This window comes from Mustelus asterias, unplaced genomic scaffold (genome assembly GCF_964213995.1).
Source record: "Mustelus asterias unplaced genomic scaffold, sMusAst1.hap1.1 HAP1_SCAFFOLD_3912, whole genome shotgun sequence".
Taxonomy (NCBI): Eukaryota; Metazoa; Chordata; class Chondrichthyes; order Carcharhiniformes; family Triakidae; genus Mustelus; species Mustelus asterias.
Genome location: NW_027593857.1, coordinates 1,031 through 25,860, shown reverse-complemented (window position 1 = coordinate 25,860; position 24,830 = coordinate 1,031). Strand labels below are relative to the sequence as shown.

Genomic DNA, 24,830 nt, shown 5'->3' with positions numbered 1-24,830 from the left:
TGACCCCCTTCCTTTTTTGTGTAAATAAAGTCATGTGTATTTGAGCTCTCTCTTCTCCCCACCCCCCTTCCCAAATGGGGGGGGGGGGGGAAGAGACTCATTCTCCCCCCCCCCTTCATCATCCTCCCCAGGGTGGATGTTCTAACACAATGATGGTGATTATTGTTTTAAACCTCTTCTTTTTCGGTGGAGGGTTTTCACCCTTTTTTAAATTAAAAAAAAGTGGTGTGTTTGAGGTCAGACTTTAATCTCCAAAGGGTTTTAAGTCGTCTGGGAAGTCTTAATTCAGTCAAATGTGAGAGATGGGAATTTGGGCTTCGACCTCGAGCTTTAATCTTCTCCCCCCCCCCCCCCAAGCCTTTTATTTAAATTTTGGGTTCTTAATTTGCAGTTTTTTTAAGGTCTTTAATGTGGTCTGACCTCATTTGCAATGGGTCTAAAATGACCTTGTGTTTAAGTCTTTATTTGAGTTCGGACTTCCATCTACAATGGGTCTAAGATCATCTAGCGTCTTTAATTTGAGTCCCAGGCTCAAATCATCTGAATAGTCAGTTAATCTGTGAAATTTGGTCTCGCTTTCCCAGTTTTTTATTTGAATTTTTTAGTTCCTTCCTCCATGTTGTGTTTCTCTGATCATTTACACTGTTTACACTCTTCAGTGGGGGTCAAACGTTATTTAAAACCTGGATTAGGCTGTTTAATCTATCACGAGTGGCATTTGGAGCTTTCCCCAGCCTTTTTACTTCAATTTATAGTTCATTTCTTCCAGGTGGTGTTTTTCTGAGTTGGTTTGTTAAAGCCTTCATTTTGTCTTGTAGAATTGCTAAGAGCTTTTTAAAAAAAAGCCTTTAATCGGGTCTCGGGTGCTTAGTCGATCATAGTGAGACTTGGACCGTTCCTATTTAAATTTTGGGTTCCCCTAAATTTGCAGTTTTAAGGTCTTGCATTTGGTCTGTTCTTGTCTGCAACGGTTGATCTATCATGAGATTTGGGCTTTCCAGCCTTTTTATTCCAGTTTTTAGTTCTTTCCTCCCCCTCCAGGTTGTGTTTTTCTCATGCGTTGTTTTGCAGACTTTTAACGGGGTCGAAATTCATTCAGAATTGTTTTCGGGTGTTAATCATTAACGTGTGGAATTTGGCCCCCTCCCTGTTTGTTTTCATTTGAGTTTGAGTTAATTTTCTCCTGGTTGTATTTTGATCTTTAATCGGGTCAAACTTCATCTGGAATGGGTCTGAAGTGTAAATCATACGTGAAGTATGGGCTTTTCCTGCTGTCCTCGAGCATTTTTTTAGTGCATTTCTGCGCCCTTGAGTTGTTTTTGTTCTGGGTGGAATTTTCATCCAGAATGTGAAGTTTGGGCTTCAGTTTTTAGTTCAGTTCCCCTCCTAGTTGTCTCCTGATTTAATATTTTTGGAGTCTTTAATTTGATCAGTTGATGTGCGGGCTTTTCCCACTTGTTCGGTCCAATTCCCTCGTGCTGCCTTTCTCCATAATTAAAGCCTTTCTTTAAGGTCTTTAATTCGGTCAAACTACCTCCAGAATTGGTCGGGAGAATTTGTAAGATGGGATTTCGTGTCGTCTTTCTCCAAGTCTTTAATTTGTTCTAACTTCCCTCTGCAGCCTTTGGAGTTCAATTTCCTCCTTTAAACTGTTTAGCGATCCTTTGTGATTTGGCTGCTCCCTCCCCTCTCTCAGCACACATGGTGTCTTCAAACAATCCTTTACATTTTGTTCCACCCTCCAACTTTTTTTTGCTTTTAAGATTGTTTAATCCCCTCTGTCCCAACACATGTGCTCTGTTTGATCCTTTCAGTCCTTTTTTTATTTCTGTTGTAAACTCTTTATAGGTTCAAAATGCAGAAACTGAGCTTGTAGAAATTGGCGGGACTAAGAGGAATTGTAATTTATAGGAGGTGAAAGGTTTGTGGAATGGGATGTTGAGTTGCTGGTCTTGTATCACTGGGTGGTTTCGGGGCTGGGAGAAGGGAGGGTGGATTTTGTTCCTATTTTTCCCTTGTTGCTGGCTCACAAGGTATTTTTTTTCAAGGTGGATGGGAGTGTGTGGGTCTCCAGTTTAATATTCCAGTTACTGCTGCTGGTTCTGGTCCCCTGAGGGCGGGCGGCAGCTGTTTTAAACTCCATGGAGCTGCCAGCCCTTTGTTCTAGTTCCTGGAAGAGAGGCCATGTGGGAGTGGGGGAGGAGAGGAGTGGCCCTTTAGTGGTGTTTGTTTGGCTATAAAGATATCTCCTTACAGCTCTGCCAATCTACTAGCTATATGCATGTCGATGATGCAACAATTTGCAGTTAATTTTTAATGTTGGCTATCTTTGGATAAGAGCAGGCAATTTCATTTCCGGGGGAGGGGGGGGCGTGCACGCCTGTGCTGATCTGGATCAGCTGAGCTGTTTGCCTGTGTACTTGTTGTGTGTGTTAACACCTCCTCCTCCTCGTTTCTCTTGGAGGACTCGCAGGAGCCTGAGCAACTCCGCAAACTCTTCATTGGAGGCTTGAGCTTCGAAACCACAGACGACAGTTTACGGAACCACTTTTGAGCAATGGGGCCGGCTGACGGATTGTGTGGTGAGTTCTGCCTTCTTTTCTTCCCCCGCCTCCCCCCCCCCCCCCCCTCTTTTTGCTGCTGCAATCACGTTTACGATTTGAGTTTCAGGCGTACAGTCCTAACCCAGTCCTTGCTGCTTGCAGGTGATGAGAGACCCAAACACCAAGCGCTCCAGGGGCTTCGGGTTTGTGACATATTCCTGCGTCTCGGAGGTCGACAGTGCAATGTCTGCCCGGCCCCACAAGGTCGATGGTCGTGTTGTGGAACCCAAACGTGCCGTGTCCAGGGAGGTAAGTCTCCGGTTCCATCTCTCTCTCCTGCAGCATCTGTGAGCTTCGTCCCTGGCAACGTCCTGCAATTAATCTGGTGCCTCTGCCTTGCATTAGGACTCCACCAGGCCTGGGGCGCACTTGACTGTCAAGAAGATCTTTGTCGGTGGCATCAAGGAGGACACGGAGGAGCATCACCTCCGGGACTACTTTGAGAAGTTTGGCAAGATCGAAGTGACTGAGGTGATGACTGACCGACAGAGCGGCAAGAAGAGGGGCTTTGCCTTCATCACGTTCGATGATCATGATGCTGTGGACAAGATTGTCGGTAAGTCCCAGGGCCCTGTGTGTGCGCGCGCGTGAGGTGGAGGGAGATGTGGGTTCAGAGCTGTTTCAAAACTATCCTTTCCCTCTTTTTTTTTTTTGCAGTTCAAAAATACCACACCGTCAACGGACACAACTGTGAAGTGAGGAAGGCGCTGTCACGTGAGGAGATGCAGAACTCTGGCATGAACCAGCGAGGTGCGTTGTGGGCTGAACGATTGGAGCGGGGTGGGGGAGAAATCTGAAGCTGCTGCTTCGGGGCGTCTCTAATCAATTTGTTTTGTTTCTAGGGCGTGGGAGCTCTGGCAACTTCGGGCGGGGCAACTTTGGCAGCTCCGGGGGCAACTTTGGTGGCGGCCGTGGAGGTGGCGGAGGAAACTTCAGCAGAGGTGAGCCGTAGTGGCAGCTGTACAGTTATCGTGTGGTGGGCTAAACTGTTGCACTCATTGCGTGTCCCCCTACGCCCTAGCTGTGACTGTAACACTAGATTCTACACCCTCCTTTCCTTCTCTATGAATGGTATGCTTTGTATAGTGCGCAAGAAACAATACTTTTTCACTGTCCCGATACGCGTGACAATAATAAATCAAAGCAAACCCAGCTGAAGCTGTTCTGTCACTGTACAGTTATCGTGTGGTGGGATAAACTGACGCACTTCTCTCTCGTTCCCCCCTTGTTGCAGGTGGCTTTGGAGGCAGCTCGAGAGGAGGAGGTGGCGGTGGAAACTATGGAGGTTGTGGAGATGGTTACAATGGATTTGGTGATGGTATGTATTGTGTTTGGGGGGAATGCTGGCTCTGGAATGCGGCTTGATTTGCCCACTGCTCACACCTGTTCTTCCTTATTGAGGAGGCGGAGGATATGGTGGAGGCGGAGGATATGGAGGTGGTGGCGGCGGAGGCAGGGGAGGACCTGGCTATGGAGGCAGCCCAACATACGGCAACCAGGGTGGCGGTGGCGGCGGCAGCTATGGAGGCGGCGGCGGCAGCAGCTCCTACGATGGCTACAATGGTGGGTTTGGCAGTAAGTATCTCCCGCACCGTGCTGTTACTGTCCGGGGAAGCTGGCTGTGTGTTCAGAGCCCCACGCTGACACTTTTGTCGTCTTGATGCAGGCAACTTTGGCGGCAGCGGGGGAGGGGGCAACTACAACGACTTTGGCAACTACCCCAACCAGCAGTCGTCCAACTACGGACCCATGAAGGGCGGCGGAGGCGGTGGTGGCGGCGGAGGCTACGGAGGAAGGAACTCCAACGCTCCATACGGAAGTAAGGATCGGTTGCTGGTGTGTGCTCCTGCACGCGCGCGCGCACTCGCCGGTGTAAGCTCAGTGTCAGTGACTGGGGGGGGCGGGGGGGGGGTCCAAGTTGGGGGGGTTTCTCAAGATTTAACCGATTGCCTTGTTCTTACAGGTAACTATGGCTGTGGGGGAGGAGGATCCTTTAATCGGAGGTTCTAACTTTTTCTGAAGCCAGGTGGGTTCTGGGTCACAGCAGCGTGAGCGATTTTTTTTTTCTCTGGAGTGGGTCTAGTTGCAGGAAGAATTTGGGGGGGGGGGGGAGGAGGGGGAAAGAGCTGTGGGTGGGTGTCTCCATTCTGATGGGGGAGGAGCGCGGGGGGGCGTGAGCGAGCAAGGCCAGCTGAGGATTATTTTTTGCACGTAAGTTGGCAGTGCAGTTGAATGTTGCTCCTATTTTTTTTTTAAATTGAGGGTGTTGACAGCCGGGGAGAAAGGCGTTAACGGCTGTGTGTAAACCCCCCCACCCCACCACCGCTCGACACGCTGCGGGGTCCAGTAGTCAGTTTGGGGTCTGGTCTGGCAGCATCACTGCTGACCGCAAGCATCCATCAACTGGTTTAGGGTGCTGACGATTTTTTTTCTTTTAGTTTAATAGTGATTTGGTTTGGCCAGTGGATGTCTTCCCCCAATCCCCCCCCCCCCTTCCCCCCCGCCACCTACCACCCGAGAGATGTTTTTCGTTAAGAAAAAGAGTCGATTAGAAGAAAACAACTTGTTCTGAGAGAGTGCACGGTATAATAATTTTATCCCATGTTGTTCAACAGGAATACAGTACTTAGCAGGCGAGGATGAGCCAAGAGACAGGGAGACAGCAGGTTACTACAATACAAATCTCAGCCAAGCACAGGGCACAACTGCTTCCGGAAGAGAAAAATGTCATTTTTAGTCAGAAAAGTCAGTGTTTGAACTCGTGAACTTTTGAAAGGAATAAAAAAAAAAAATTAAACCCACATGCATGGATATCTGCGTAAGGACTGTAATTGATATTTTGATAAACTGTTGAACAGGTTTATTTTATAGTTGTGACTACACACCCCCCTTTCTCCCCCCCCCTTTTCCCCCTCCCCTCCTGGAAGTGTAAAAAGCAATCGACATTCCAGATAGTTTTTATTAGATGTTTTTTTTTTGATTTTAATGCCTTTCCAGTGATATAAATGTATTAGTTGTGATCATGACTCGGAATAAAATACTTTCCATTTAATAGTCCTGCAGATAGTCTGTCTTGTTTCGGGTTGTAGTGTTTGGTGGGGAGGCTGTCCAAATTTGAGCTTTGAGGTTTCTTTCCCACCCCCACCCCCCAACTGACTAGAGTCTTGTCTGCTTTCCTCTGGTGGGTCGGGCACGCCTCGGTGTGCTTGAACCTCCAAGGTTGCAAGGCATCTCCCTGTTTGTGCAGTAGTTAACTTCCATCGTTGGGAGGTAAATGGCCCCCTCCCAGAACAGGGGGAGGACAGTTCAGAGAGTGCAGCCTTGACAGCACTGGCAATTTTTGCCAGGTAACTGGCTCCCTCGGCCAGCCCTTAGCACCCCCTCCTCTCCCCCAAGGTGACTTGGCATTTCCCACCCCTCCCCAGAGTGCTGGGGAAGGAGGGGTGCTAGTGCCCGGGGGTGTTCCCTTTGGGTTAACTAGGTGGCGGCACTGCCCAGCCTGACCCGATTAGTGTGGTTGTTAATTGGTGGGGAACAGAGGGAGGGTAGTCTTGCTGTAACTTCTCAAAGCTCCAGGGTGTGTAGATCTGTCCACATTGCTGCTGTTCAGGCCCAAAGGGGGAGGGGAAAGCAGAGCCTTTGTCGGCAATCTTTTAGCGTGTGTGCCACCCACCCAGAGTGAAATTGGTCTTGTTTCGACTGACTGCTCTGAAGCCTTGGAAGTTACAGTGCAAGAAATGCAGTAGTCAAATAAGGATTGCGAATTTATTGACTTAGATTTGAGGCGTGCGCCAAGCTACATTCCCCCTGAGGACCCGCCCAGAAGGCGGCAGTGGGTGCGAATGTAGCTAGGCCCCCCCACCTTATTACGATTATATACATATAAAATGTCACATAATGTGGTCGCACAGTTCTTTACGTTATAGAAGTGAGTCAATGGACGATGATGACACAGGCAGCAGGATTCAGCTTGTGTAGTGAGTCGCCAAGTGGGGGGGGAAACGGGAAAGCCAGCATCTTTGTTCGTTTTTTTTAGATAGCGGTGGGGGCTTCCTCCTCTGCCTTCTGGCTTGTTTCCCCCCTTAAAAAGAGACAGCAGACAGCAAAGAGAAACGAAGCAACGTGTACTATAGAACCAGGCAGGACATCTGCAGATTTAACTACCACTGCCAGCACCAGCGGAGGTTATAGACTGTGGCCGGAAAAAGGCCGAGCGAGAGAGGCTACGAGCGAGCAAGCGTGCACGTTTTCCCCTTCCCCACCCGATCGAACGTTTCGAGGAAGGCCACCTTTATTCTCGAGTAGTGCTGCGTTACTGGAGGATGTGTAGGTGCGAGGGTTTGCTCTCTATCTATGCTCTCGTGGGAGGGCTTAGCTGTTGAGGACTAGCAGAGCCAGCAGAAGGAAAACCCGTGCGACTAGGCAAGCAGGCAGGCAGCAAAGGCACCCCTCCCCAACCACGGCCAGGTACAGGTCCAGCCGTGCTCTCTCAATAGGTAAGGCAGCTATTTCGTACCTATATTTTTACAGGAATAATTCGGTCGCCGAATGCTCGGAGGAATCACTTTGCTGCCAGGACCTCCGCCTGTGTCGTTTGACTCCTGTTCTTGTGTTTGTAGGCAGTATCCTGTGAGTGGACAGAGGTTGGGGGGGAGAGGGAAATTCCACCCTCCCCTCTTCCCGCCGTGAGCGGAGCAAGTTTGGCCAGTGCGATATAATGTGCATTCACCCTCCCACTGAGGTAAGTCACAATGGCACAGTTCTCTCTTCCCCCAACCCCCTTCAAAATTTGTTGAACGTAAGAAATAGGAGCAGGAGTAGACCATCTAGCCCCTTGAGCCTGCCCCGCCATTCAATAAGATCATGGCTCATCTGAAGTGGATCAGTTCCACTTTACCCGCCTGATCCCCATAACCCCTAATTCCCTTACCAATCAGGAATCCATCTATCCGTGATTTTAAACATATTCAACGAGGTAGCCTCCACCACTTCAGTGGGCAGAGATTCACCACCCTCTGAGAGAAGTTCCTCCTCAACTCTGTCCTAAATGAGAACCAGGCTAAGTTTTAGTTGGGTGGGGTGGGAAGAGAATCATCTAATCCCTACAGTACAGAAGGAGGCCACGTGGCCCATTGGGTCCTCACTGACTGCGATCCCTCCCAGGCCCCATTTCCACAGCCTTCATTTACCCTGTTAATCCCCCTGACACTCGGGTCAATTTATCACGGCCAATCAACATAATCTGCATGTGTTTTGGAGCATGGGAGGAAACCCATGCAGACACGGGGAGAATGTGCTGACTCCACACAGACAGTGACCTGAGCTGGGAATCAAACCTGGGCCCCTGGCGCTGTGAGGCAGCAGCGCTAACCCGCTGTGCTGCCCCAGGGCAAGAGGAGGGGTTACAGTTCCAAGGAGGCAGCCGGTAGAGTTCCAAAAGGGGTGGGGGAGAGGGAATAGGCAAATTGCTTGCGTTAGACATTTCACTCCAGGTGTGATTATACTGATGGGCTTTATTTTAACAGTTGTGACAAAATAGAAACATAGAAAACTACAGCACAAAACAGGCCCTTCGGCCCCACAAGTTGTGCCGAACATTTCCCTACCTTCTAGGCCTACCTATAACCCTCCATCCTATTAAGCCCCATGTACTCATCCAGGAGTCTCTTAAAAGACCCTATTGAGTTTCCCTCCACCACCACTGACGGCAGCCGATTCCACTCACCCACCACCCTCTGTGAAAAACATCCCCCTAATATTTCCCCTGTACCTACCCCCCAGCACCTTAAACCTGTGTCCTCTCGTAGCAGCCATTTCCACCCTGGGAAAAAGCCTCTGAGTCCACCCGATCTATGCCTCAACATCTTATATACCTCTATTAGGTCTCCTCTCATCCTACGTCTCTCCAAGGAGAAAAGACCGAGCTCCCTCAGCCTATCCTCGTAAGGCATGCCACTCAATCCAGGCAACATCCTTGTAAATCTCCTCTGCACCCTTTCAATCTTTTCCACATCCTGTAATGAGGCGACCAGAACTGAGGATAGTACTCCAAGTGGGGTCTGACGAGGGTCTTGTATAGCTGCATCATTATCCCCGGACTCCTAAACTCAATCCCTCGATTGATAAATGAATTAGTTTAACGTTTAACAATGGGGAAATTACCTGACAAAAATACTGTATACATTTCTTACCTGCTAGCCTATCATGGAGTTTCAATCGAGCAATATTTCAGATTCAACAGGTCTCTAAAATTAGCCAAGCCCAGGTGTACTTGCTGTGACTTAGGTTAACAGTCCTTGAGCTTTCGAAAAGCCTCCGGTCAGAAAGACTCTGGTTTCTCCTGGCAGCCCAGGCAGCAGCTGCTTCTATTTTGTTCCCGCAGGCTTTAGCTGCTCCCTGTTAATCACACGACTGCCCTGTGTCTCATCCTTGATCTGAGAACTCTCATGACTCTGCCTACCTGGCCAAAACTCCCAGGGGAACCTGAATAAACAAAAGGTCCATTAACTCGGCAACGTAAACACATTGGGAGCTAAACCCAGGTGTCGCATCTGCGCTGCTTGTTTACCAGGCAAACTGTCCCCCCGTGACAAACCGCTGCCTCTTAAAGCAGCCCACCTTAAGACGCAAGTTAGCACGGAGCTGTACACGGATGGTCCCAAACTAAAATGTGACGCTGCAGTGGAACCCTGCCCAAAAGTTACCTTGGGGGCTGAAGGAAACAGTTCAGTGCTTCTTCTGGGCAGCACTGACCTTGAAGGCATTGAGTGCCGTGGGGGCTGGGGTGGGAGAGGTTTGAATAAATGGCTTCAGGTGTGAGGGATGTGAAGAAAGTGGGGGGCAGTAGATTGAGGGCAAGGCATTTGCATGCAAAGGATGTCCAGTCTGTCAAAGAGCAGTACAGCACAGGAAACAGGCCCTCCAAAACCTCCTGTGCTCGGGGAAAGGGAACTGGACAGATAACAGTTTAAATTGAGACATTACAGAGAGTAACTGAGGGGGAGTAGCATTGGGAGAGCAGGCTAGCACGGTCGGGAAGGGGAACTGGATAGATGACGGTTAAATTAGACATGGAGAGTAACTCGGGGCAGTGGTGTTGGGAGAGTTGGGGCGGCACAGTAGCACAGTGGTTAGCACTGCTGCTTCACAGCTCCAGGGTCCCGGGTTCGATTCTCGGCTCGGGTCACTGTGTGGAGTTTGCACATTCTCCCCGTGTCTGCGTGGGTTTCCTCCGGGTGCTCCGGTTTCCTCCCACAGTCCAAAGATGTGTGGGTTAGGTTGATTGGCCAGGTTAAAAAATTGCTCCTTAGAGTCCTGGGATGTGTAGGTTAGAGGGATTAGCGGGTAAAATATGTGGGGGTAGGGCCTGGGTGGGATTGTGGTCGGTGCAGACTCGATGGGCCGAATGGCCTCCTTCTGCACTGTAGGGTTTCTATGAGTTGGCTAGCACAGTCGGGAAGGGGAACTGGATAGATAACGGTTAAATTCGACATTATGGAGAGTAACTCAGGGCAGTGGTGTTGGGAGAGTTGGCTATAGCAGTCAGGAAAGGGCTGAGACTCTGGATTGCTGTTTTTCCCCCTCCGTAACATCTCCTTTTCTTTTCCTACAGGTGGACTGCAGACGATGGGGATCAGCCCTTGATCCCTCCAAGAGAATGTTTGAATACTGTGTATTTTTCCTTTGTGTAGCTGTTGTACAGCATCCTTCGGTGTATCGGGTTAATAAAAACTTTCCACCACGGACACGCAGCTTGGTGCGTCTTTTTCCTCCCGATTCCTGAGGGAGGTTGAGGGGCGGGAAGCGTTTGCCCGCTGATTTGGGCTGCGTTGGTAACTGCAGTTTGTGCGCAGGACCCGAGGTAATGAAGAGAAGGCACTGCGTCCCTCCTCCAGAGGGACAGATCAAAGTGGAAGGTCCCTGGGGAGGAATGAGTGCCCCACATTGGTTGGCTTCTGTGCTATTGAGCTGGGAGTTGTCAGCTGGCGTGGAGCCCAGGTACACTCATTTCCTGGCACAGTGCAGAAGAACACGTCTCCACCGTGTGTTGGTGACTGGCACTGCAAATGCAGTCTGGAGGTTGGTGCCAAAGCTACATTCAGTGCAGTGGTCCCTCTGCACTCATCCAGCCACAGTGCCCCTCGCCGTAAACCTCTGGTCGATGCACAGCCGTTGCTTCACGTGTGTGTGGCACATCTGATTCCCTCCGGCCCGTTGTGGTCCCTGGTGGGGTTACAAGAGATCGTGTCTCCGTATCATCCCGGAGCTCCACAATATTGGGTTCTGAACCGTATGCGCAAACTCCCAAGGGTTAGGATTATGTTCGTCAAGAGTTCAGAAGAGTGAGGGGAAAATCTCCCAACTTGCAGAGAGAACATAACACAGGAACAGGCCCTTCTGCACCGACCTTGCTGCCCATGTGAACTAAAACTCCCTCGCCTTCCAGGGACGGTACTATTCAGAGTAAGTGGACCAAATAAACCTGTTGGTGCTTTGAGGCAGCAGTGCTCACCACCCCGGGATGTTGTGCTCCAATTGATGTGGAGATGCCGGTGTTGGACTGGGGTAAGCGCAGTAAGAAGTCTCAACACCAGCTTAAAGCCCCAACAGGTTAATTTGGTAGCACGAGCTTTCGGAGTGCTGCTCCTTCACTCACCTGATGAAGGAGCGGCGCTCCAAAAGTTCGTGCTACCAAATAAACCTGTTGGACTTTGGGTGTTGTGAGACTGGGTGTACCCATGCCAGCAACTCCACACCATCCTAGGCATGTATTTGAAGAGGACTGAAGTGCGATTTGGAACAGGGTGTGGGGACACATGAGGTTGTCCACTTTGGTAGCAATAATAGGAAAACATTTGGGTGCAAGTTGAGAGGTGGATGCTCAATGAGAACTTGGTATCCTGCTGCATCAGTCCTCTCAAAGTGCGCAGGACCAGAAGGCAAATGATATGTTTAACCTTCGTCGCAAGAGGATTTGAGTAGAAGTTTATTAGTCGCAAGTAGACTTGCGTTAACACTGCAATGAAGTTATTGTGAACATGCCCTAGTTGCCCCCACGAGCATGTCTTTAAGGATGTGGGAGGAAACTGGAGCACCCGGAGGGAACCCACACAGACAGTGACCGGAGTCGGGAATCAAACCTGGGTCCCTGGTGCTTTTGAGGCAGCAGTGCTCACCACCTGTGCCACCCTAGGGATGTTGTGCTCCAATTGATAGGGAGATGTCGGCGTTGGACTGGGGTAAGCGCAGTAAGAAGTCTCTCGACACCAAGTTAAAGCCCCAACAGGTTTATTTAGTAACTTGAGTTCGTCTTCGTATGCCCCGTTGGTGAACAGAAGTCCCACTCACCTGATGAAGGGGCAGCGCTCCGAAAACTAGTGCTACCAAATAAACCTGTTGGACTTTAACCTGGTGTTGAGACACTTATTGCTGCAATTGTACAGGGCGTTGGTGAGGCCACACCTGGAGTATTGTGCGCAGTTTTGGTCTCATCTGAGGAAGGATGTCCTTGCTATAAAGGGAGCGCAGCGAAGGTTTACCAGGCTGATTCCTGGGATGGCAGATCTGTCACATGAGGAGAGACTAAGTTGGTTAGGATTATATTCACTGGAGTTGAGAAGACAGGGGATCTGATAGAAACTTATAAAATTCTGACAGGGGAGATTCAGAAAGAATTTTCCCCGGGTGGGGGGGAGTCCAGAACTAGGGGGTCATAGTTTGAGGATAAGGGGGTAAACCCTTTTAGGACTGAGGTGAGGAGAAATTTCTTCACCCAGAGGGTGGTGAATGTGTGGAATTCACCCCCACGGAAAGGAGTTGAGGCCAAAATGTGTGATTTCCCAGCAGAAATTAGATATAGCCCTTGGGGCTAAAGGGATGGGGGGGGGGGGGGGGGGGGGAACTGGGGTATTAGGATGGTGAGTTTGATCGGTATGGGTGAGAAGGGAGCTGACTGCTTTTAAATCTGTTAGCTGGCTGTAGTTTAGGTGTGTCCAATACTGTGGGAGGGTCAGTGCTGAGGGAGCGCCGCACTGTGGGAGGGTCAGTGCCAAGGGAGTGCCGCACTGTGGGAGGGTCGGTGCTGAGGGAGCGCCGCACTGTGGGAGGGTCAGTGCTGAGGGAGCACTGCACTGTGGGAGGGTCAGTGCCTGAGCGCCGGACTGTGGGAGGGTCAGCGCCGAGGGAGCGCCGCACTGTGGGAGGATCGGTGCCGAGGGAGCGCTGCACTGTGGGAGGGTCAGTGCCGAGGGAGCGCCGCACTGTGGGAGGGTCAGTGCCGAGGGAGCGCCGCACTGTGGGAGGGTCAGTGCTGAGGGAGCGCCGCACTGTGGGAGGGTCAGTGCTGAGGGAGCGCCGCACTGCGGGAGGGTCAGTGCTGAGGGAGCGCCGCACTGTGGGAGGGTCAGTGCTGAGGGAGCGCCGCACTGCGGGAGGGTCAGTGCTGAGGGAGCGCCGCACTGCGGGAGGGTCAGTGCTGAGGGAGCGCTGCACTGCGGGAGGGTCAGTGCTGAGGGAGCGCCGCACTGCGGGAGGGTCAGTGCTGAGGGAGCGCCGCACTGTGGGAGGGTCAGTGCTGAGGGAGCGCCGCACTGTGGGAGGGTCAGTGCTGAGGGAGCGCCGCACTGTGGGAGGATCAGAGGATCTTGGTAGTTATCAGGGAGCGAGTTTGTGCTGTCACTTGCGACTGAGGGAGTGCAGTGGGGCTCAGTATTTCTGGGCTTATTATACGAAGACTGGGCTTGTATTCCCTGGCATTCAAAAGATCATGTGGAAAGATTTACGATTCTGGATGCAGGGACGGCATTTCACTCTGGCTGGGGGACGGAGGGGGTGTGCCTCGAACAACGGGGTCTCAGGATACAGGGGAGGCTGTTTTTAGAACTGGGATGAGGGGGAGTTACCTCACTCAGAGGGTGGTGAACCCAGAGATTTCTCTTCCCACACCAAGCTATGGCGGCCGGGTTACTGAACGTATTCGAGATTTCTCCCAATCGCCCTCCCTCTCGTCAATGAGAAACCTTAACTCTGACCGTGGATATGTTCAGTGACCCACAGTTTAAACTTAGTGTCGCAAGTACGGCTTACATCAACACCGCAATGAAGTTACTGTGAGAATCCCCCCCGAGTCGCCCACACTCCGGCGCCTGTTCGGGGTGACACTGAGGGAGAATTTAGCACGGCCCAATCCACCCTAACCCAGCCCCGTCTTTCAGACTGTGGGAGGGAAACCGGAGCACCCGGAGGAAACCCACCGCTGTTTGGGGTGGGGGCAGAGGAGGGGACTCCACAGACTGATGGCCCTCTGAGAGAAGAAATTCTTCCCCCTTCGATGGGAGGCCCCCTTATTCTGAAACCATGCCCCCCTCCCCTTCGGAGGTATTGATAGGCAGAGAGATCTGGGCGTACAGCCGGCATAATCAAGGACCCCACACGCACTCGATGGGGCGAATGGCCGCCTTCTGCACTGCAGGGATCCTATGATTCTGCTCTGCCCAAGACCGCAAGGAACTACAAAGGGTTGTGTGTGTGTGTGTGAACGTAGCCCAGTCCCATCACGCAAACCAGCCTCCCATCCATTGACTCCGTCTACACTTCCCGCTGCCTCGGTGGGGGGAAAAGCAGCCGGCATAATCAAGGACCCCCCCCCCACACGCACCCCGGACATTCTCTCTTCCACCTTCTTCCGTCGGGGGAAAAAGGTACAAAAGTCTGAGGTCACGTACCGACCGACTCAAGAACAGCTTCTTCCCTGCTGCTGCCGTCAGACTTTTGAATGGACCGACCTCGCATTAAGTTGATCTTTCTCTACACCCCTAGCTGTGACTCTTAACACTACATTCTGCACCCTCTCCTTTCCTTCTCTATGAACGGTATGCTTTGTCTGTACAGCGCGCAAGAAACAATACTTTTCACTATATACTAATACCTGTGGTAGTGATTTCAAATCAAAGTTGGAATATAGTGTTCAATTCTGGTCGCCGCACTACCAGAAGGATGTGGAGGCTTTGGAGAGGGTTACAGAAAACATTCACCAGGATGTTGTCCTGGTCTGGAGGGCATTAGCTATGAGGAGAGGTTGGAGAAACTTGGTTTGTTCTCACTGGAACGACGGAGGTTGAGGGGGCGACCTGATAGAAGTCTACAAGATTATGAGGGGCATGGACAGAGTGGATAGTCAGAAGCTTTTTCCCCCCCCCAGGGTGGAAGAGTCAATGACTCGGGGGGGGGGCACAGGTTTAAGGGGCGAGGGGCAAGGTTTAAAGGAGATGTACGAGGCAAGTTTTTTTACACAGAGGGTGGTGGGTGCCTGGAACTCGCTGCCGGGGGAGGAGGGAGTGGAAGCGGATACGGTCGTGAGTTTTAAGGGGCGTCTGGACAAATACATGAATAGGATGGGAATAGAGTCAGAGAGGTTTACAGCATGGAAACAGGCCCTTCGGCCCAACTTGTCCATGCCGCCCCTTTTGTTTAAACCCCTAAGCTAGTCCCAATCGCCCGCGTTTGCCCCATATCCCTCTATACCCATCGTACCCATGTAACTGTCTAAACGCTTTTTAAAAGACAAAATTGTACCCGCCTCTACTACTGCCTCTGGCAGCTTGTTCCAGACACTCACCACCCTCTGTGAGATTCCGATATGTCCCAATAAGATCCAAAATCCCAATGAGTACAAGTCCCGACCACTCAACCTCTGCTCTCAAGAAAATGCCCCTCTACCTGGGATCAACCTGGCAAAACCCATGCATCCCCCCAACCGTCCCTGCACCTCCTCCCTATCTCTCTAAACTCCTCCAGCCCCCTCCACCCCCTCCCTATCTCTGTAACCTCCTCCAGCCCCCCGACACCCCCTCCCTATCTCTGTAACCTCCTCCAGCCCCCCGACACCCCCTCCCTATCTCTGTAACCTCCTCCAGCCCCCCGACACCCCCTCCCTATCTCTGTCACCTCCTCCAGCCCCCCGACACCCCCTCCCTATCTCTGTCACCTCCTCCAGCCCCCAACACCCCCTCGCTATCTCTGTAACCTCCTCCAACCCTCCCTACACCCCCTCCCTATCTCTGTAACCTCCTCCAGCCCCCCTACACACCCTCCCTATCTCTGTAACCTCCTCCAGCCCCCCTACACCCCCTCCCTATCTCTGTAACCTCCTCCAGCTCCCTACACACCCTCCCTATCTCTGTAACCTCCTCCAGTCCCCTACACCCCCTCCCTATCTCTGTAACCTCCTCCAGCCCCCCTACACCCCCTCCCTATCTCTGTAACCTCCTCCAGTCCCCCTACACCCCCTCCCTATCTCTGCAACCTCCTCCAGCTTCCCTACACCCCCTCCCCATCTCTGTAACCTCCTCCAGCCCCCCTACACCCCCTCCTTATCTCTGTAACCTCCTCCAGTCTCTTACACCCCCTCCCTATCTCTGTAACCTCCTCCAGCCCCCTACACCCCCTCCCTATCTCTGTAACCTCCTCCAGCCTCCCTAAACCCCCTCCCTATCTCTGTAACCTCCTCCAGCTCCCCTACAACCCCCTCCCTATCTCTGTGACATCCTCCAGCCCCCTACACCCCCTCCCTATCTCTGTAACCTCCTCCAGCCTCCTACACCCCCTCCCTATCTCTGTAACCTCCTCCAGTCCCCTACACCCACTCCCTATCTCTGTAACCTCCTCCAGCCCCCTGACATCCCCTCCTTATCTCTGTAACCTCCTCCAGCCCCCTACACCCCCTCCCTATCTCTGTAACCTCCTCCAGCCCCCTACACCCCCTCCCTATCTCTGTAACCTCCTCCAGCCCCCCTACACCCCCTCCCTATCTCTGTAACCTCCTCCAGCCCCCCTAAACCCCCTCCCTATCTCTGTCACCTCCTTCAGCCCCCAACACCCCCTCCCTATCTCTCTAACCTCCTCCAGCCCCCCTACACCCCCTCCCTATCTCTGTCACCTCCTCCTGCCCCCTACACCCCCTCCCTATCTCTGTAACCTCCTCCAGCCCCCTACACCCCCTCCCTATCTCTGTAACCTCCTCCAGCCCCCTACACCCCCTCCCTATCTCTGTAACCTCCTCCAGCCCCCTACACCCCCTCCCTATCTCTGTAACCTCCTCCAGTCCCCCTACACCCCCTCCCTATCTCTGTAACCTCCTCCAGCCGCCCTACCCTCCTCCCTATCTCTGTAAATCCTCCAGCCTCCTACCCATCTCTGTAACTTCCTCCAGCTCCCTACACACCCTCCCTATCTCTGTAATCTCCTCCAGCCCCCTACACCCCCTCCCTATCTCTGTAACCTCCTCCAGTCGCCTTACACCCCCTCCCTATCTCTGTAACCTCCTCCAGCCCCCTACACCCCCTCCCTATCTCTGTAACCTCCTCCAGCTCCCTACACACCCTCCCTATCTCTGTAACCTCCTCCAGCCCCCTACACCCCCTCCCTATCTCTGTAACCTCCTCCAGTCCCCCTACACCCCCCTCCCTATCTCTGTAATCTCCTCCAGCCCCCTACACCCCCTCCTTATCTCTGTAACGTCCTCCAGCCCCCTACACCCCCTCCCTATCTCTGTAACCCCCTCCAGTCCCCTACACCCCCTCCCTATCTCTGTAACCTCCAGCCCCCTACACCCCCTCCCTATCTCTGTAACCTCCTCCAGCCCCCTACACCCCCTCCCTATCTCTGTAACCACCTCCAGCCTCCCTAAACCCCCTCCCTATCTCTGTAACCTCCTCCAGCCCCCGACACCCCCTCCCCATCTCTGTAACCTCCTCCAGCCCGCCGACACCCCCTCCCTATCTCTGTAACCTCCTCCAGCCCCCCGACACCCCCTCCCTATCTCTGTAACCTCCTCCACGCCCCCCTACACCCCCTCCCAATCTCTGTAACCTCCTCCAGCCCCCTACATCCCCCTCCCCATCTCTGTAACCTCCTCCAGCGTCCTACACCCCTTCCCTATCTCTGTTACCTCCTCCAGCCCCCCCTACACCACCTCCCTATCTCTGTAACCTCCTCCAGTCCCCCTACACCCCCTCCCTATCTCTGTAACCTCCTCCAGCCCCCCCTACACCCCCTCCCTATCTCTGTAACCTCCTCCAGTCCCCCTACACCCCCTCCCTATCTCTGTAACCTCCTCCAGCCCCCCCTACACCCCCTCCCTATCTCTGTAACCTCCTCCAGTCCCCCTACACCCCCTCCCTATCTCTGTAACCTCTTCCAGCCCCCTACACCCCCTCCCTATCTCTGTAACCACCTCCATCCCCCCTACACCCCCTCCCTATCTCTGTAACCTTCTCGAGCCTCCCTACACCCCCTCCCTATCTCTGTAACCTTCTCGAGCCTCCCTACACCCCCTCCCTATCTCTGTAACCTCCTCCAGCCTCCTACACCCCCTCCCTATCTCTGTAACCTCCTCCAGCCTCCCTACAACCCTCCAACACTTCTGCGCCCCTCCAATTCTGGCCTGTCACACACCGCCCGCCCCCCCCCCCCGCAACAATTTGTCTGCCAGTGGCGGCTGTGTCTTTAATCGCCAGGGTGAGGGACGGATGGGGATCTCTCTCTCTCCCGAGCCATAGAATTCCCTCCCTAAAACTCTCCACCTCTCTCTCTTTAAGACACCGTGTAAAGTTAACTGCTCTGTCCGTGTTTTTGGGCGTGACATATTCGTGCGTAGCCCCGGGTGAAATTATCTTTGATAATTGCTGCATTCCACCAGATGGCCTGTTAATGCGACCTATAGCTGTGGTCACCTGGAGTTCTTTTTCAATCATCCGTGGGACACGGGGCGTCGCTGGCTGGGCCCGGCGTTTATTGCCCATCCCTCGTTGCCCCTTGAGAAGGTGGTGGTGAGCTGCCGCCATCTTGAATCGCTGCAGTCCATGTTCTGTGGGTTGACCCACGATGCCGTGAGGGAGGGAATCCCAGGATTTTGACCCCAGCGACAGTGAAGGGACGGCCGATATGTTTCCAAGTCGGGACGGCGAGTGGCTTGGAGGGGGGCTTGCAGGTGGTGGTGTTCCCCCTGTATCTGCTGCCCCCCATAGAACCATAGAAAATTACAGCTCAGAAACAGGCCTTTTGGCCCTTCTTGTCTGTGCCGAACCATTTTATGCCTAGTCCCACTGACCTGCACTTGGACCATATCCCTCCACACCCCTCTCATCCATGAACCCGTCCAAGTTTTTCTTAAATGTTAAAAGTGACCCCGCATTTACCACTTTATCCGGCAGCTCATTCCACACTCCCACCACTCTCTGCGTGAAGAAGCCCCCCCTAATATTCCCTTTAAACTTGTCTCCTGTCACCCTTAACCCATGCCCTCTGGTTTTTTTCTCCCCTAGCCTCAGCGGAAAAAGCCTTCTAGAAGGATTTGGGTGGGTTTGGAAGGTGGTGCCTAAGGATCTTTGGTGAGTTGCTGCAGTGCATCTTGTAGATGGTACACACTGCTGCTACTGAGCGTGGGTGGTGGAGGGAGTGGGTGTTTGTGGATGGGGTGCCAATCAGGCGGGCGTTGCTTTGTCCTGGATGGTGTCGAGGTTCTCGAGGGTTGTTGGAGCCGCACCCATCCAGGCGAGTGGGGAGTGTTCCATCACACTCCTGACTTGTGTCCTTGTAGATGGCGGACAGGCTTTGGGAAGTCAGGAGGTGAGTCACTCTCCGCAGGATTCCCAGCCTCTGACCTGCTCTGGGAGCCACTGTGTTTATGCGGTGAGTCCCGTTGAGTTTCTGGTCAATGACAACCCCAAGGATATTGACAAAGAAAGATAGTATCTTGATCAATTGGGCCAGTGGGCTGACGAATGGCAGATGGAGTTTAATTTAGATAAGTGTGAGGTGATGCATTTTGGTAGATCGAACCAGGGCAGGACTTACTCAGTTAATGGTAGGGCGTTGGGGAGAGTTGCAGAACAAAGAGATCTAGGGGTACATGTTCATAGCTCCTTGAAAGTGGAGTCACAGGTGGACAGAGTGGTGAAGAAGGCATTCGGCATGCTTGGTTTCACTGGTCAGAACATTGAATACAGGAGTTGGGACGTCTTGTTGAAGTTGTACAAGACATTGGTAAGGCCACACCTGGAATACCGTGTACAGTTCTGGTCACCCTATTACAGAAAGGACATTATTAAACTAGAAAGAGCGCAGAAAAGATTATCTAGGATGCTACCGGGACTTGATGGTTTGAGTTGTTTGGGAGTCATTGTTCAAGATTCTCTTAAGGTTAACGTGCAGGTTCAGTCGGCGGTTAGGAAGGCAAATGCAATGTTAGCATTCATGTCGAGAGGGCTAGGATACAAGAGCAGGGATGTACTTCTGAGGCTGTATAAGGCTCTGGTCAGATACCATTTGGAGTATTGTCAGCAGTTTTGGGCCCCGTATCTAAGGAAGGATGTGCCGGTCCTTGGAAAGGGTCCAGAGGAGGTTCACAAGAATGATCCCTGGAATGAAGAGCTTGTCGTGTGAGGAACGGGTTGAGGACTCTGGGTCTGTACTCGTTGGGAGTTTAGAAGGATGAGGAGGGGGGGATCTGATTGAAACTTACAGGATACTGCGAGGCCTGGATAGAGTGGACGTGGAGAGGATGTTTCCACCAGTAGGAAAAACTAGAACCAGAGGGAACACAACCTCAGGCTAAAGGGACGATCCTTTAAAACAGAGATGGAGGAGGAATTTCTCCAGCCAGAGAGTGGTGGATGTGTGGAAGTCTTTGCCGCAGAAGGCTGTGGAGGCCAGGTCATTGAGTGTCTTTAAGACAGAGATAGGTAGGTTCTTGATGAGTAAGGGGATCAGGGGTTATGGGGGGAAAGGCAGGAGAATGGGGATGAGAAAAATATCAGTCATGATTGAATGGCGGGGCAGACTCGATGGGCCGAGTGGCCTCATTCTGCTCCTATGTCTTATGGTTCGGAGAGGCTGGACTCTTTTTCCCTGGGGCGTCGGAGGCTGAGGGGTGTCGTCGGAGCTGCACCCATCCAGGCGAGTGGGGAGTGTTCCATCACACTCCTGATTTGTGTCCTTGTAGATGGCGGACAGGCTCTGGGGAGTCAGGAGGTGAGTTACTCTCCGCAGGATCCCCAGTAATCATAGAAACCCTACAGTGCAGAAGGAGGCCATTCGGCCCATCGAGTCTGCACCGACCACAATCCCACCCAGGCCCTATCCGTGTAACCCCACATATTTACCCGCTAATCCCTCTAACCTATGCATCCCAGGACTCTAAGGGGCAATTTTTAACCTGGCCAATCAACCTAACCTAGCACATCTTTGGACTGTGGGATTGGGGGTGATCTAGGAAATTGGATCAGGAATTGGCTAGCGGATAGGAAACAGAGGGTGGTGGTTGATAGTAAATATTCATCATGGAGTGCGGTTACAAGTGGTGTACCTCAGGGATCTGTTTTGGGGCCACTGCTGTTTGTAATATTTATTAATGATCTGGATGAGGGTATAGTTGGGTGGATTAGCAAATTTGCTGATGACACCAAAGTCGGTGGTGTGGTAGACAGTGAGGAAGGGTGTCTTAGTTTGCAGGAAGACTTAGACAGGTTGCAAAGTTGGGCCGAGAGGTGGCGGATGGAGTTTAATGCGGAGAAGTGTGAGGTAATTCACTTTGGTAGGAATAACAGATGTGTTGAGTATAGGGCTAACGGGAGGACTTTGAATAGTGTGGAGGAGCAGAGGGATCTAGGTGTATGTGTGCATAGATCCCTGAAAGTTGGGAATCAAGTAGATAAGGTTGTTAAGAAGGCATATGGTGTCTTGGCGTTTATTGGTAGGGGGATTGAATTTAGGAGTCGTAGCGTTATGTTGCAACTGTACACAACTCTGGTGCGGCCGCACTTGGAGTACTGTGTGCAGTTCTGGTCCCCACATTACAGGAAGGATGTGGAGGCTTTGGAGAGGGTGCAGAGGAGGTTTACCAGGATGTTGCCTGGTATGGAGGGGAGATCCTATGAGGAGAGGCTGAGGGATTTGGGATTGTTTTCGCTGGAAAGGCGGCGGCTAAGAGGGGATCTTATTGAAACATATAAGATGATTAGAGGTTTAGATAGGGTGGATAGTGATAGCCTTTTTCCTCTGATGGAGAAATCCAGCACGAGGGGGCATGGCTTTAAATTGAGGGGGGGTAGTTATAGAACCGATGTCAGGGGTAGGTTCTTTACCCAGAGGGTGGTGAGGGATTGGAATGCCCTGCCAGCATCAGTTGTAAATGCGCCTAGTTTGGGGGCGTTTAAGAGATCCGTAGATAGGTTCATGGACGAAAAGAAATTGGTTTAGGTTGGAGGGTCACAGTTTTTTTTTAACTGGTCGGTGCAACATCGTGGGCCGAAGGGCCTGTTCTGCGCTGTAATGTTCTATGTTCTATGAAACCGGAGCACCCGGAGGAAACCCACGCAGACACGAGGAGAATGTGCAAACTCCACACAGGCAGTGACCCGAGCCGGGAATCGAACCCAGGACCCTGGAGCTGTGAAGCAGCAATGCTAACCCACACTGTGCTACCGTGCCGTCCCGATGGCAGCCCCTTGACCTGTTCTTGTAGCCACTGTGTTAATGTTGGGGAATTGATCAAGTTTGGGACTAGCCCAAAATCTCCTCAGTTTCTCTCCCTCCAACTTATCGTTCACGTGTCAAGACAACGAACAGGAACATGACACTTCAATGCAAGAAATATATTTTATATAAAAAGACAAAAATATATATGTACATAAAATATTAACTGATGTCCAGTGTGGTTCTTCAAGTGCTTCAGGGGCAACAGAGTAATTTCTGAGTCTAACGGTGGAGAGGGCTTCTTTCACTGAGTGTGTGACACATCAGGTGTGACAGGAAAGGTGGGTGACCCTCGACAGAATATCTGTAGCACTTGGCACAAGTGAGCATGACCGAGGGAGGGAGCTGAGGGAGCGCCGCACTGTGTGGGAGGGTCAGTGCTGAGGGAGCGCCGCACTGTTTGGGAGGGTCAGTGCTGAGGGAGCGCCGCACTGTGGGAGGGTCAGCGCTGAGGGAGCGCCGCACTGTGTGGGAGGGTCAGTGCTGAGGGGGCGCCGCACTGTGGGAGGGTCGGCGCTGAGGGCGCTCCGCACTGTGGGAGGGTCAGTGCTGAGGGAGCGCCGCACTGTGTGGGAGGGTCAGTGCTGAGGGAGCGCCGCACTGTGGGAGGGTCAGTGCTGAGGGAGCGCCGCACTGTGTGGGAGGGTCAGTGCTGAGGGAGCGCCGCACTGTGGGAGGGTCGGCGCTGAGGGAGCGCCGTACTGTCGGGGTGTGAGGGAGGGCCACACTGTCGGGGCGCGAGTAAGTGCTGCACTATAGGGGGAGCGTGAGGGAGCGCTGCACTGTCAGGGGAGCGTGAGGGAGCGCCGCACTGTCGGGGCGTGAGGGAGCGCCGCAGTGTCAGAGGAGCGTGAGGGAGCGCCGCACTGTCGGGGGAGCGCTGCACTGTCGGGGCGTGAGGGAGCGCCGCACTGTCGGGGCGTGAGGGAGCGCCGCAGTGTCAGAGGAGCGTGAGGGAGCGCCGCACTGTCGGGGGAGCGCTGCACTGTCGGGGCGTGAGGGAGCGCCGCACTGTCTGGGGAGCGCCGCACTGTCGGGGGAGCGTGAGGGAGCGCCGCACTGTCGGGGGAGCGTGAGGGAGCGCCGCACTGTCGGGGCGTGAGGGAGCGCCGCAGTGTCGGGGGAGCGCTGAGGGGAGCGCCGCACCGTCAGGGGCGTTTGCCCTCAGTCCCCGCCCGCCTGCCGGCCCTCCCCCTCCCCGCAGGGCGCCAGGAAGACCCCCCCGTCGGGGCTCTGCCGCAGGGCGAACTCGCGGGGGGAGTAGGGGCGCCCCTGGGGGTCCCGCAGGGTGGCGAAGACCCGGCGGCCCAGCTCGTCCAGCCGCCTGTGGGCGGCCCGCAGCTGCCGGCCCACCTCCTCCCGCTGGCCGGCCAGCCTCTCCCTCTCCCGCCGCAGGCCCCCCAGCTCCCCCTCCAGCCGGGAGATGTTCTGCAGCTTCCGCTGGCGGCAGTTCTGGGCAGCCACCTTGTTCTTGCCCCGTCGCCTGATGTCGCGGGCTAGCGCCAGCTGCTGCTCGCTCAGGCGGTGCCGGCTCACCAGCTCGTTGAAGTCGTCCACCGGCAGGTTCACGATGGCGTCCGTGGGCAAGGGGATTCTCAGCGCCTGGGCCCGCCGGACGTCGCGGATCGAACCCTCCCTCTTGCCCCGGTGGCAGCTCGGGGGAGGCGGAGGCGGCTGCACGCCCGCTCCCCCGCCGCCCACCCCCCCGTAGGCCCAGACCCCCCACCCCGGACCCTCCGCCCCGTAGGCCTCGGAGTGGGGGCTGGAGTCCAGCGACAGTCCCGAGTCGGAGCCCCCTTCCTCCCGCGCCGCGTAGCAGCAGCCCAGCTCGCGCAGCGGGGGGCAGCAGGCCTCCAGGCCGGAGCCCGGGGGGTAGCCCTGGGGTCGGTCGAAGGGCCCCGGGTAGCCCCCCAGCCCCAGGACGGGGGCGTGGGGGGTCCAGGCCGGCGGGGGCCCCGGGGCCAGGCAGTAGGGGTCCGGCGGGGGAGGGGGGTACGAGGGCCTGCCGTGGAGGGTGGGGTCTGTGGCCAGCTCGCCGTCCGTGTCCAGACCCTGTGAAAGAGAGAGGGAGAGAGACAGAGTCAGAGAGAGATAGAGAGGGAGAGAGACAGAGTCAGAAAGAGAGAGAGAGAGATAGAGAGAGACAGAGAGAGAGAGACAGATAGAGAGAGACAGAGAGAGAGAGACAGATAGAGACAGAGAGAGAGAGAGTCGGAGAGACAGAGGGAGAGAGAGAGAGATCGAGAGAGGCAGAGGGAGAGAGAGAGAGAGAGACATAGAGATAGAGAGACAGAGAGAGAGACAGAGAGGGAGAGAGACAGAGTCAGAGAGAGGGAGAGAGACAGAGTCAGAGAGACAGAGAGAGAGAGACAGAGAGAGAGAGACAGAGGGAGAGAGACAGAGGGAGAGACACAGGGAGAGAGACAGAAAGGGAGAGACAGAGGGAGAGAGAGAGTGAGACAGACAGAGAGAGAGACAGATAAAGAGCGAGAGACAGACCGAGATAGAGACAGAGAGAGAGAGGATAGAGATGGAGAGAGAAACATAGGAGGGAGAGAGAAAAAGAGATGGATTAGTATAAAAGTTTCTCAGCCAGATCTTAACATGGGAATCAACAAACAGACAAAACATCGCTCATAATAGCCGTGAGAATGTGTGTGATAGAGTGTGTGATTTTGAGAGAGTGTGTGTGTG

General features: G+C 53.5%; 1 protein-coding gene and 1 pseudogene across 2 annotated transcripts; one reads left to right on the top strand and one right to left on the bottom strand.

Annotated features, from left to right (window-relative positions):
• Positions 1 to 2,389: 2,389 nt before the first annotated feature.
• On the top strand, positions 2,390 to 5,660 carry LOC144490844 (uncharacterized; annotated as a pseudogene). Its single transcript, XR_013497354.1, has 10 exons — positions 2,390 to 2,582; positions 2,706 to 2,852; positions 2,949 to 3,159; positions 3,261 to 3,353; positions 3,446 to 3,544; positions 3,838 to 3,921; positions 4,008 to 4,178; positions 4,270 to 4,422; positions 4,567 to 4,629; positions 5,219 to 5,660. The product of XR_013497354.1 is annotated as an uncharacterized LOC144490844 (transcript).
• Positions 5,661 to 22,251: 16,591 nt separating this feature from the next.
• Positions 22,252 to 24,311, bottom strand: LOC144490845 (uncharacterized; the record flags this gene model as incomplete). Its single annotated transcript, XM_078208540.1, has 1 exon — positions 22,252 to 24,311. A coding segment is annotated over one exon (1,011 nt), but the record flags the coding sequence as incomplete, so codon positions are not given.
• Positions 24,312 to 24,830: the final 519 nt, after the last annotated feature.